At 44.4% G+C, this 11890-nt stretch overlaps 1 protein-coding gene across 3 annotated transcripts; it reads left to right on the top strand.

Annotated features, from left to right (window-relative positions):
- Window positions 1–4: 4 nt before the first annotated feature.
- On the top strand, window positions 5–11890 carry safb (scaffold attachment factor B). Of its 3 annotated transcripts, none has more exons than XM_084473007.1 (21): window positions 5–584; window positions 1400–1487; window positions 1591–1655; window positions 2033–2242; window positions 2727–2780; window positions 3000–3039; window positions 3807–4236; window positions 4601–4644; window positions 4726–4838; window positions 5082–5231; window positions 5379–5458; window positions 6579–6628; window positions 6755–6837; window positions 7030–7175; window positions 7310–7442; window positions 8726–8919; window positions 9683–9860; window positions 10058–10146; window positions 10256–10314; window positions 10472–10526; window positions 10702–11890. In XM_084473007.1, the coding sequence occupies exons 1-21, from the start codon at window positions 432–434 to the stop codon at window positions 10817–10819; spliced, it is 2532 nt and encodes an 843-aa protein (XP_084329133.1). In that variant the 5' UTR covers window positions 5–431; the 3' UTR covers window positions 10820–11890. The 3 variants fall into 3 exon arrangements, with proteins under 3 accessions (XP_084329133.1, XP_084329134.1, XP_084329132.1); XM_084473008.1 differs by having other exon boundaries at window positions 1588–1655; window positions 7343–7442; XM_084473006.1 differs by having other exon boundaries at window positions 1588–1655.

Here is an 11890-nt window from a genome sequence, read left to right as displayed (position 1 = left end):
TTACCATGTGATTATTGTTTTTTACTTATGTCTCATAAATTAAATAAAGATGTGTGAGATGTCATAGACATCTATGAGATGTCTATGATCTCCTCTTACAATTAAGTGTTTCTTTACATACCTTTTTTAATGCATTGTTATATCTTAAAATCATGTTTGACTGGGTGTCAGTGTCAAAGGACATAAAAATGTCTTTCCTTTCAGTTGTATAATGTCTTCTACCACATATGTCAGTTTTTTTGCGGACCGGTATATTACGAGTCGAATGAATGCAGAGTCCGTCGATACAGCGCATGCGCATTATTGTCGGCTGCTAGCGCTCGCCATTTTGTGGAGCATTTATCTGGGAATACACTGATATTTATGATTGTTTTTCACATTAGGGTACAGTGTTACTATCGTACGTGAAATAAACATTCAGCTTCTCAACCATGGCTGACTCGTCGTCGGAAATTGATGTTCCAGAAGGTTGCGAAGTTCGCAAATTATCTGAGTTGAGAGTTATCGGCTTGAAGGCCGAATTGAAGAAACGAAACCTAGACACTACAGGCATCAAAAGCGTCCTGTCGGAGCGTTTGAAAAAGGTATCTTAAGAAATGTCCGTTAGCATTAAGCTCAATGTTACATCAAACGTTTTCAGTTAAAAATGTTGCTCTGTTGAAGTGTATTTGAATGCTTTGCAGCTGGGCCTGCACTCAGTCAACGTGGTAGCTCTTTGCTAACTAGCAACTGTACAAGGCAACTGAGCCCACCAAACATTACATTATCAGGATACATTCCGTATCAGACTTCTAAAGTGTGTGTGTTGTTGGGAAAAACAGTGTCTAGTTACTTGACCAGATAAAATGAGACGGAGAGGTAATAAAGTCTGTCAGCCCGAGGGCCTCGGATTTATTGAGTAAAGTAGCAAAGGTAATACTGATTCATAAAGCGTGAGAGATCGAATATTCTACGTCCCTAACAGCGCTGAGGTCGTCCGGAGCTTCGCCTCCGTGGAAGTTCTGCTTCGGAAGAGCACCCCGTGATCCGGTGCATGTGAAACTTATAGTTATTTCCTAGCCAGGTGTGTGTGGTAGACTTTGTGTGGGTTATCGAGGGTTCTCTTGTCCTTGAGCCTCCGGGTTGTGTTGTCTTTCTGTGTGATATGTGTGTCCTCGCCATCCAGTTGTGGCAGAGTGTTCTCCGCAGACTGATAGGGGGGCTCGAGGGTCATCTTGACCCCCTTGAATGTGTGGTGTGTTGTGTTCGTTAGGTTTGGACCCAGAGTTGACTATATTCGTAATGTAATGTGTCCGTTAGGTTATTTTTGCCCATCTGTGTGTGTGTGTGTGTGTGTGTGTGTGTGTGTGTGTGTGTGTGTGTGTGTGTGTGTGTGTGTGTGTGTGTGTGCCCCCAATAGGCTATTGAGGATGAAGGTGGAAATCCAGAGGAGATTCATGTGGCTGCTGAGTCAACTATGAAGAAGACCCCTAAACGGGCCACAAAAGGTGAAAAACAAACCAAAAACTGTACAAAAAATTACAAATATGCATCTATAGCTTCCGAGACAGCAGATGTAGAGTAACTCAAATCCATGCATATCATTAGCAGATGCCAGGCTGGACAGCGAAGACCGAGAAGAAAACATGATGGGAGAGGATTCTCATGATGGGCAGGTGAGTCAATATACAGGGTCCAATTATTTCAAAGAAGACTAATAGAAATCGTGCTTTTTAATCCCAGTAGGGAAATTCAGGTTATAAAAGCAGCAAATAGACCCAAACAGGAAAGTCAAGGTTCAAGGCATATCACTCACAATTTAAGGCCTGTCAATTCTTCAAATTATTTTGCTTCCAACAGTATCTGGTAACCTTAATGGCCATGTGAATGTATGTGATGATGTATATGTTTAACCCTGGATTGTTTAACGAACTGATTACGCAACGAAAGCCCTCTTCTTGCTTTCCAGATGGCTTTTGATGACCTTGGTGATGGTTGTTTTTTCACGGTGTCTCTGTGTTTTCTTCATTGTCTTGTTTTTATTCCCCAACAGGATGATCATGAGAACATGCAGGACATGAGCATCTTCGACATGAGCGTTGTAGATGAGGCAGACAATGATAATGGAATACCAGCGGAGGTAGAAGAGGACAAAATGCAGGACTCTGCTGAGGAGCTCTGCGACGAAGATGAGTTATTGCAGGACACTGAGGAACAAGACAAAGAGAGGATGGGGTTGGACGATGCATCGCCAACTGATGAAGTGAGTCCCAGTCTGATGGATCTGTGATCTATTTCTTTAGTTGATTTGTTTTAGGTCGGTGCAATAAATCGAAATTTGATCCTGAGTTCGATTTTTGGGTCAAACAATCTCCAAACTAATATAATCAAGTTGAAACATATATATATTTTTAAATTGGATCCACCTATATACATATTTGTACATTATTTTCTACTTGAACATTTTCTATTTGAACATTTTGTGCATTTTTTTAAGGAAACATTTAAAAGTTCTCAGTTAAAAAGTGTTTTTTTTGGAGAGAAATGCTGACATTAATTCATCATGTTTTCAAAGTAAAAAATAGTTTGAATAATCGTGATTTCAATATTGACCAAAATTATTGATTGTCTTTTTCCATAATCGAGCAGCCCTAATTTGTGTATGCCCTCCCAACAGTTTCCCTACAACTTCATTCTCTGTCATTGTTGAAGGTAATAACACTTTTCTTCCATTGCTGTTTACATAGAAGTCCGTGTCGGAGCTGCTGGATATTGACATGACAAGCACATCTCCTAATTTGGTAAGTGCTTTTTAAATGAACTGAGATGATTTTGACCTTTTGATACCCGAGAGTTTCCATGGTTGTATCGGTCTACACAAGTGTTGATACTGTATCAAGTGCCTAATTACTAACACATAATTACAAATTTGTGCTTTTCTGAATTGACTGAAGGAGATGAGTACAGATTTAAAGAAACTTCCAAAAACAACTACTAATGAAACAATGATATTGTTTTAGGCTCCAGAACCAGACGCAGATGACCCCAAGGAGGAAACAGGTACTGTTCATAAGGTGTTACAATCTCGAAGAGACCCATCTTCTTGATAGTGATGAACTTGGATTTCAGTCCTTTTTTAGATTACTTTTAAACAAAGGGAGACTGGAAACCCAAAGGAAGTTGCTGGCTATGTGTTGAAAGTCAATTAACCGTAGTTGTTACATGCACTTAATAAAACGATTCAAAGTTTTTAATTGTGATGACTGCGGTTAATGATCGGACACACAATGGCAGCAATAGAACATGCATATCAGGGTGGACTTGGCTAACGTAGGTGACCTCAGAGTTTCCAGGTTGCCACATGAAGACTCAACCGAAGAAGGACATTTTAAGACTGAATGCTATGTTGGACATGAAAGCTTTTGGACTTGACATGAAACTCGTCAATGCAAAGTGGACTTCAAGCAAGGCAGACAATGGAAGACAACAGACCCCCCTTCACACGGCAGCCGCTGCTGTCTCTGCTGGTCTTGTGGCTCTTTTCAGCACAGAACTCTTTTCTCCTTTGGACCAGGTGTTGTTGTTCATGTACGTTGTTCAACTTGAGTCAAGGTAGTCCTTAGCTGCTTGGTGGTCCCCTGTCCTTTGGGTTCTCTTCCAGTCTCTCCTTAGGGTGTGCCCCCCCCCTCCCCCCCACCTTTTGTTAATGACCAGAGCACAAGGGTCATGATGACGTTCCTAATCCAGGCCTTGCCAGTTCCTCGTTAACCATTGCTGTGTTTCAGAAGTGATTAAACTCTGCCATTCTATTCCTGTTAAATCCGTAGAAAATGACAAAGTAGCCGGGTCTTGTTTATCTGAGCCACTTAACGAAGATCCCCAAGAGAGCCATGAGGCGACCCCCGAAGAAGAGCCAGCCGGACCCACGGGAGGACAAGACGATGCGTGCGACGACACTGCCAGGACCGTCGAGGCCACCCCCGGGCAGGTGGCGGGGGATACGGAGGTCACAGAGACTGATGTTGAGGGGGTTGGGGACAGTCACGTTGTCCCGGGACAGTCAGTCGATGCGCAAAGTGAAAGCACTCAGGCCGTTAGTGTAAACGAACAGGGGGCCGCGGGCGAAACGGTTGGTTCAGAAATGGGGTCTAAGGAGGGTGAGGAGGAAGAGAAGAAGACTGAAGAGAACGCTTCCGCAGATGCGTCCTCTGCAGCCAAAGAGTCCTCTACTGTAGAGGGCGATGATCAGAAAAAGAGGTTTGTTGCTTTCCGTCTACTAGACACCAAAATGGTTATCTCTGTTGCATTGGCTCCTTTGTGCTAGCAAAATGTGGATGCTCTTTTTCAAGGTAAAACAAAAAAAGGTTTGCGCATTTGTCTCAAGTTTTGTTTCCCAACACTGACTTATCTCACGTAACTTCCCATTAATGTTTAACTGGGATCATCTTTGGCCTTACCATTACCCATTCTTGTTAAATCACTGCACTATGTACATGATCGCTTTAATCACTCAAGTTTGGTACATTGCTATAAAACATGTGGTGAGTATGAACATAAATGTGCTTTTGAAACTGATCTAAGGTATTCTCAGTGTTTATCATTGTTTTTCCTTTGTCTTTAGTTCTGAGGAGAAAGATGCCAACACGGAAACAAAAGACGAAAAGGGTGGGTATTAAATTCTCACCTCATTTTTGTTCTGCAAAGCCCATTACATGTTTGTTCACTTTTAACCGTCTGTCTGTGCAGCTGCTGCTGGAGCTAATGTGGCAGCAGGGGCTAGCAGGAATCTCTGGGTCAGCGGCCTCTCCTCCACGACCAGAGCGACTGATCTGAAGACCCTCTTCAGCAAGTATGGCAAGGTCAGTCCACACTTCTTCTCTCCACATAAGGATTTCTCTCCAGTGTGTCCAATGTTTCCCTTATTAATCCATGCTAGTAATAGTAATTGTTATTTGGTCGGCGCTGCAATCCAAAGCGTCCTGCAATACGACTGCATACTTTTTCTTGCCATGGGTCGCTCTGGTGTGAGTCGAACCCCATACCTCCTGGCCTCCTTGCCTCTCGACAGGACCACTTACCACGTGTCCTCCCTCCCCCTTCAGGTGGTCGGGGCCAAGGTGGTGACCAACGCCAAGAGCCCTGGAGCCCGCTGCTACGGCTTCGTCACCATGTCCTCCAGCGCCGAGGCCACCAGCTGCATCACCCACCTGCACAGGACGGAACTGCATGGCAAGATGATCTCCGTGGAGCGGGTGGGTCCGACGTCCTACACCCACAACTCCATTAGATTCCGTTGTACCCCGAATAACATTCAGGGTTTACTTCATCTTCTCTGTTATTGAATATTATCTATTGTTTAATATTACTACATTGTTAAATATGACATCTGGTGGTTGCAGGCGAAAAATGAGCCTGCAGGGAAGAAGCCAGCTGACCCCAAGAGTGTGGTCGCTGAGAGACGTAATTCTACAGACTCAAGGTGAGGCCAAACGGTTCTTGTGTAATACAGTATTGTAGAAGGGCCCTTTGTGATGGAAAAATTCATATGTTGCTACTTTTAGTCATAGGCTTTGTTTTCCATTCTGTGTATTGCCCTTCTCTATGGGTAGCCGTCCTACCTTCATTAGAGTCAACCAATAATGTTAACCATCGTACTTGGGTAACCGGTCGCAAGGGAGAAGACATCCTCTTTGACACTCTTCTGCTTGATGAGAACACTTGATGAGCAACTCTGTGTCTTGGGTAAACATTACCTGATTTGATTATTGACATCTGCAATGTGGGGAGGATCTGAAATGGTATAAATAACTCTGTCAAACTGTTTTCTGGTCTCACTCTGCTAGAGAGCAGTCTAATGTATGCATGCATTAAAACCTAGGTTCATTGTCTACAAGTATTGTGTGCTTTTTGCATTTAGAAATCTCATCTGTCCTAGACACATTATCTGTTAAAGGAAATTGCCACGACACCTTTCAGGGGATGAATAGAAAGAGTTTTTAGATCTATCCTTGGAACCACAACAAATTGGCAAGCTCATGTTTTTTGCTCTGCCGGATATGTCTGGCCCCCCTCCCGTTCAGACCAGATTATCAAAAGACCAATCGCAACATTTTATGTAATATTGGCCGGGGTTTGATTCTATGACTGTACGGAGGAGAAAGCTTTTGTGAGTGCCGTTGAGGCATTTTCATTAACAACCAAGAGGGCTTCTGCTCATCTGTCATGCGTGTTGCTGCGCTGATTTGTTCATCCAAGTTTATCGAATTGCGTTCGGAGGCCTTTTGCTCCTCGCCTGTTGTTGGAAATCTGAAATGAACTGAGAATATCCAGACTAACATGCATTTGCGAATTGGTCAGGCTATGTTAGACGAAGCTTTCAGTTTAAAGTGTCAACTAGTATCTAGGCTGAATCATTTCAAGTTATAATCCTACCTAGTTGGTGACACTAATCAACTAAATGTCCTAGCGCTCTACTTATCTTCCTAAAGAACGTTGACATCCCCCCATTCAAGAACCTCCCAACTGCCCTCGAACCCCCCTAAACATTGACAGCGTTTAATGCCATGTCTGGTCTAATTCGCCCTTCATTATGTGTCCAGGTCTGAGGGCAAAGACGAGAAGTCGGAGGGTGAAGGGAAAGATGGCAAAGGTGAGGCACCGACACCGCTACTCCAGGTTACTCGCTCCCGGGTTATGTAAACAGAATGGCAGCACTTATTCTCATGAGTTTTACTCATGAGTCATCATTAACGAGTTGTGTTTGCTCTTCCCATAGGTCATGAAAGGACGGTAGTCATGGACAAATCTAAAGGAGAACCGGTCATCAGCGTTAAGGCTAAAAGCAAAAGCAAGGAGCGTGTAAGTGTAGATCTCAACTTATCCAACGGCTCCTGATCCCATGAACCAACCAAACCCCCTACTCTACATGGCCTTCTCCCCTAATCTGTTTCAGGTCTTTAATTTAGACACTTTCTCTGTCACTGTGAGATCAGATGAAATGGCCCATTTTGTGTAATTTCCCCCAACGCTCCTCCTCTTGCCCCTCTCCAGAGCTCCAAGAGCCGCGACCGCAAGTCCGTCAGCAAGGAGAAGAAGGACATCCTGTCGTTTGACCAGATCAAGGAGCAGCGGGAGAGGGAGCGCCAGAGACAGCGGGAGAGGGAGATCCGGGAGGTGGAGAGGCGCCGGCACACGGGGTAATGAAAAACACTTTCTTCTTATTCTTATTTATACTTTCTAACCATAAAATTTACATTGCACACTCTTGTAAAATGTTTGTAGTGAAGTCTATTTTCATTGTTGAATGTCTTCCGTATGCATGTTGAACTAGGGAGGCTAACCTTTCTCCGTCGGTGCCATTTAGCGAGCGCGATCGGGACGGTCGCACGGAGCGCGAGCGCATTCGTCAGTTCCGCGAGCGGGAGGAACGGGAGCACCTGATCCGCAAGAGGAACTGGCTGGAGGTACGCGCCCTCCCATCGTTGTTCATACATTTAATATCGATGGATATTGAGTCGTATTCATTTTAACTTCGTCCAATCTATCTAACGTGAATAACAATCTCTTCCTCGTTTACCACCACGGTATTTGTAGTGTTTGTTTTTGTAGTAGGGATGTCACGATACCAGAAATTTAGTAGTCTATAACAATACCAGTGAAATTCCACGATTCTCGATACCCAATTCGATACCACGGTCAAAAACAAAACAATAAATCCCATGTACTTTATTTATTAAAAACAGTTAAACATTACAAAAAACAGTGGAACTGGCATGTAGCCTTCAAGTAATGAATAAAAATAAACCACTATTAACATTACAAAAAAAGAACAGTGGCATGTAGCATTCAAGTAATAATAATTTAAAAAAAAAATGTGTGCTGAAAGCAGGCAGTCATGCCGCTATGCGGCTCGCGTTTACACTTGCATGCATGGCGGGGTTTAAAACATAACATCCAACCTAATATTAAGTAATATAACGCAGGTGCGCAAGGCAGCCACAGGAGACGCCAACATTGTTTTCAACTGCTCGGTACCGCGCCGTATTAATTACCAAGTTTTGAAAAGAAAAGGTATTTGAAGCGAATAAGCAACGCTGTTTTTGATTTGTTTATTTGGTTTTGAACGAATAGTTTTGGATGCATGCATCGGCTTTGAGTTGGTTTGTTTACTTTGAAATTGCATACGCTTGCAACACACACGCACACGCGCACACACACATTCACCGCTGCACCCACTACAACCTGCCGATCTTCAATCAAAACAACATCAAGTAAGTGATGCCGAACGCAGTTGTACCATGCGTGTTTAGAAGCGCAACATTGAAACGGGTCCCGTCTGAAACAGTCAGATAAAAAGAAGCTATTCTTTTTATCGACGAGTCGAGGCGGAGCCGTCGCACTCGCTGCAGCTGCAGTTGCCGTCTTCCATGTTCCCGTGTAGGTGTATATGCTGCCCACGTGACGTCCGGAGGAATTGCATCCTCGGTAACTACGGTACCTACGGTACTAAGAAAAACGAGTACCGTCACGTTTTTTGAATTTTGGTATCGACTTGGTACCGAAGTATCGGTTCTCGTGACATCCCTAATTTGTAGTGTTAGTATTTGTAGTGTTAGTATTTGTAGTGTCTGTATTTGTAGTGTTAGTATTTGTAGTTTTTAAACAAAGCCCTGCAGTCGATCTTGGTACGTAAGTCGAACCCTTTCACCCCTCGATGAGTGACGTCACGCGGTGACCCCTCCTCCAGGTGGAGAAGCAGCGTCTGGACGCCGACCGCATGGAGCGGCAGTTCTTGGAGCGGGAGCGGCAGCGCATCGAGTTCGAGCGCCGGCGGGAGCAGGAGCGGATCCAGCGGGAGCGGGACGAGCTGCGCCGGCAGCAGGAGCAGCTGCGCTTCGAGCAGGACCGCCGCTCCAAGAGGCCCTACGACATGGAGGGCAGGTGAGCACGGCAGAGGGAGGGTTCTCACCCCCAGGGGAACACTAACCCTGATCACGTGACCTCACGTGACCTCACATTCCGTGGCGCTACAGCCCACCCACTTCGATGTCCCGAAATGTGGATGTAATCTGGGTCAATCAGGGCCCGGGGACTGGCCTGATGAAATTCACCACACCGCCGGCCAAACAGTTTTGGCTTCTCTTGAAGCAACCATTGTTGACGTAACATTACGTCAGAGTTATTGCAGAAATGGACTGATTAACAACTATTACCCAAGAACAAGAGTATGGCTAGGAGAAAGGTTCCTAAAAATCCTTTCCTGCGGTTTTAGCTTGAGGTTTCCTTCTACTGAAAGAAAAAAATCTTGTTCAAATAGGTTCTACTTTTGAGTTAAATGCTCACGTTCGAACCACAGGCAAAGTAGTGTGGCATGCTAGAATTTATTTTATATTGTCACATCAGTGCACAAAATGAACTTTTAACAAAAGTTTCTGTTTTGAAACTTGAAAGTTTCTTTTCAAGTTTCTGTGAAGTCAACCATGTTTTTTAACCCCAAGTTCGGTAATGTGTTTAGAAGATTGAGGTTGGTGAATTGGAGTTTCTCAGAGCAAGACATTTTATTTCCATTTACATTTTGTGAGGCGTTTTCTGTCCAACACACATGGTAGTGGTAGTGGTGACTGGGAAAACCCCAAAACAATGTCTTCTGCATTGTAATTGTAACTATGATGCGAGTGAAAATGTCTTGTGGGTCGATGCGCAGGAAGGACGAGTGGCCGGAGAAACGCATGAACATGGACGAGCGCTACAACCGCTCGGACACCAGCCGCCCGGAGCGCTACCAAGACTTCGACCACCGGGACCGCAGCCGTTACCAGGACAACGGGATGACGGACAGGCGAGACAACTCGCGTGCAGTTGGCGGAGACAGAGATGGCCAGGTGAGAGGGAATGCACATCGGACGTGCATGTCAACAACACGGAAGTCTCTTCCGTGTTTAGAGCTGGAAAATTCACATTGCTATTCCTGCTATATAGCTACGGTCTTAAAATAGCTTCATTTGTTAATGGTTTTTAGTTTTGGGACATACAAGTAGTTGTCAACATTGTTCTCATGACCGCCCATCTCCCTTTCCAGAACTTTCCAGACCGGTCGGAACGAAACACAGGAGGCAGAGAAGGGAGAGACAACTGGAGCGGAGGATACGACAAGCGAATGAACCCCAGGTAAGTCGCCGGCTGGCAGGCTTTGACTGGCTTTAGTAAGGACCAGAAGCACCCCCTGTCTGGACCCAGTCGTCCATCGTTCTCATGTCTTGCTGTCCCTTGGTTCCAGGGAGGGAGCGCGCGACTGGGACTCGGGTCGCAAGATGGACAATGACAGAACATGGCAAAGTAAGAACTGTTGTGAAGGACTCGAGTTTCACTGCTGTTTGGTAACGTCAATATAATGTGCTACATGAACTCACTTGAGTACACCTACGCTAGGGTTGTACTCGAGTGTAAACAGAAATACTAGTGTGTGACTCGATGTGTGACTGATTCATTGCAGATCGAGATGGTACCATTCCTGGACAGTCCCACATGGCACGGGGAGGAATGGCTAGGTAAGTATCAGGACTCTTAGAGATGCAGGAGAAAATGCAAGATATTTTGAAAGAAAAGCACTTGACTGATGCTAAAGCACTAGCTGAGGATTTTAGAGATATAGCTATAGATAAATCTATCAAACTGCTTTTTAAAATTGTGTGTGTGTGTCTCCCTCTCCCTCCCCCTCCCCAGCCGTGGAGGTTACATCAACACAGGAACCTCCCAGTCTCTCTCTGGAGCTCTGAACCGACAGAACCAGATGATGCAGGGCAGCGGCCTGCAGAGCGGGGCCTTTGGACGACGCTACTAACCACGGACAGGCCTCACGGGGGGAGCGTGCATGCTGGACCCTCTTTCTACTCTCAAAGATGAGCATTTAGTTTTCCCGTCAGCAAGCGAAGACTTGAGATTCATGTTTATTATTATTTTCTGCGCGTGTTTACAAGGAGGCCGTGGTGTGCGGTTCACGTAAGAACCGTTCTGTTTGAAGAGCTTCCCCATGTCTCCGGACCCGTTTGTCTTTGTGTTGCGTAAGCCGGGCCACACGTCTCTGCTCCGCTCTGGTTTTCTTGTTTTGTTTTCAGTAAACCTTAAGCTTACGTTTGTTCCAAGAAAAGATGTCAAAAGCTTTTTTAAATTGCTTTGATTATCTCTCAAACTTCCGACAGGTTTTTAAGTCCATCTTTTCTTTGAGACTTTCTGTAAGATAATTAAAAGTGGATTATGACCGTTTTTAAATATTTTTCTCATTGCAGATTGATAGTCGATGCTTGTTACACTAATTTCTTTTGACATTTTATTTTATTTTGGAATACATAAACACGTTCTTTGAGGGTATTGCTGAACTTAATCTGTGGTAAATGTAATGTGTCGTCCTTTTGACTCCAATTTTCTGTATGAACAATAATGTATTTGTTTTTGTATATAAAGACTTGCTCTCTCAATTGCTATTGCTACTTCTGCTCAGTTCCCTGGTTTTCTACCATGCTCACCAGACATACAACCATGGTGATGTAGTATCAAGTGAGAGGCAGAATATATCTTGCATTATGTTGCTACATTAAACAATGCATATTTTACATTTATCTTTGGTATTGGATCGACTGCTTATGTTTGATGACAGACATTGCTCTTTTTTGTGTTCACATTGGCCAGCCGGATCCTACACAGTTCCTGCTTGCTGTATGGGAAACTGAGTTCTAGACTGCCTTAAGCACAATATTATGAAACTCAGTAGGCCTATTCACTTCATACTTCAAAAAACGGAAAATAACTCCCAAGTTCACTTCCCTGACCCGATCAATGATGTTCCTTTTTTAGTTCTTCCTCTTTCTCAGTAGGCCATGGTCTGTTGTCTGAGCAACAGTGGATGGGGTGCATG

The sequence above is a fragment of the Micromesistius poutassou genome (genome assembly GCF_964030765.1).
Source record: "Micromesistius poutassou genome assembly, chromosome: 9".
NCBI classification, from domain to species: domain Eukaryota; kingdom Metazoa; phylum Chordata; class Actinopteri; order Gadiformes; family Gadidae; genus Micromesistius; species Micromesistius poutassou.
This window is presented reverse-complemented; position numbering and strand designations above follow the sequence as displayed.

Excerpts from the sequence above, each read along its gene's own strand:
- safb (XM_084473006.1), top strand. The coding sequence starts at position 432 with ATGGCTGACTCGTCGTCGGAAATTGATGTTCCAGAAGGTTGCGAAGTT. Across the intron at positions 4,237-4,600 it reads GGCGATGATCAGAAAAAGAG|TTCTGAGGAGAAAGATGCCA; the intron begins GTTTGTTGCTTT and ends CTTTGTCTTTAG. Across the intron at positions 10,527-10,701 it reads GCACGGGGAGGAATGGCTAG|CCGTGGAGGTTACATCAACA; the intron begins GTAAGTATCAGG and ends CCCCCTCCCCAG.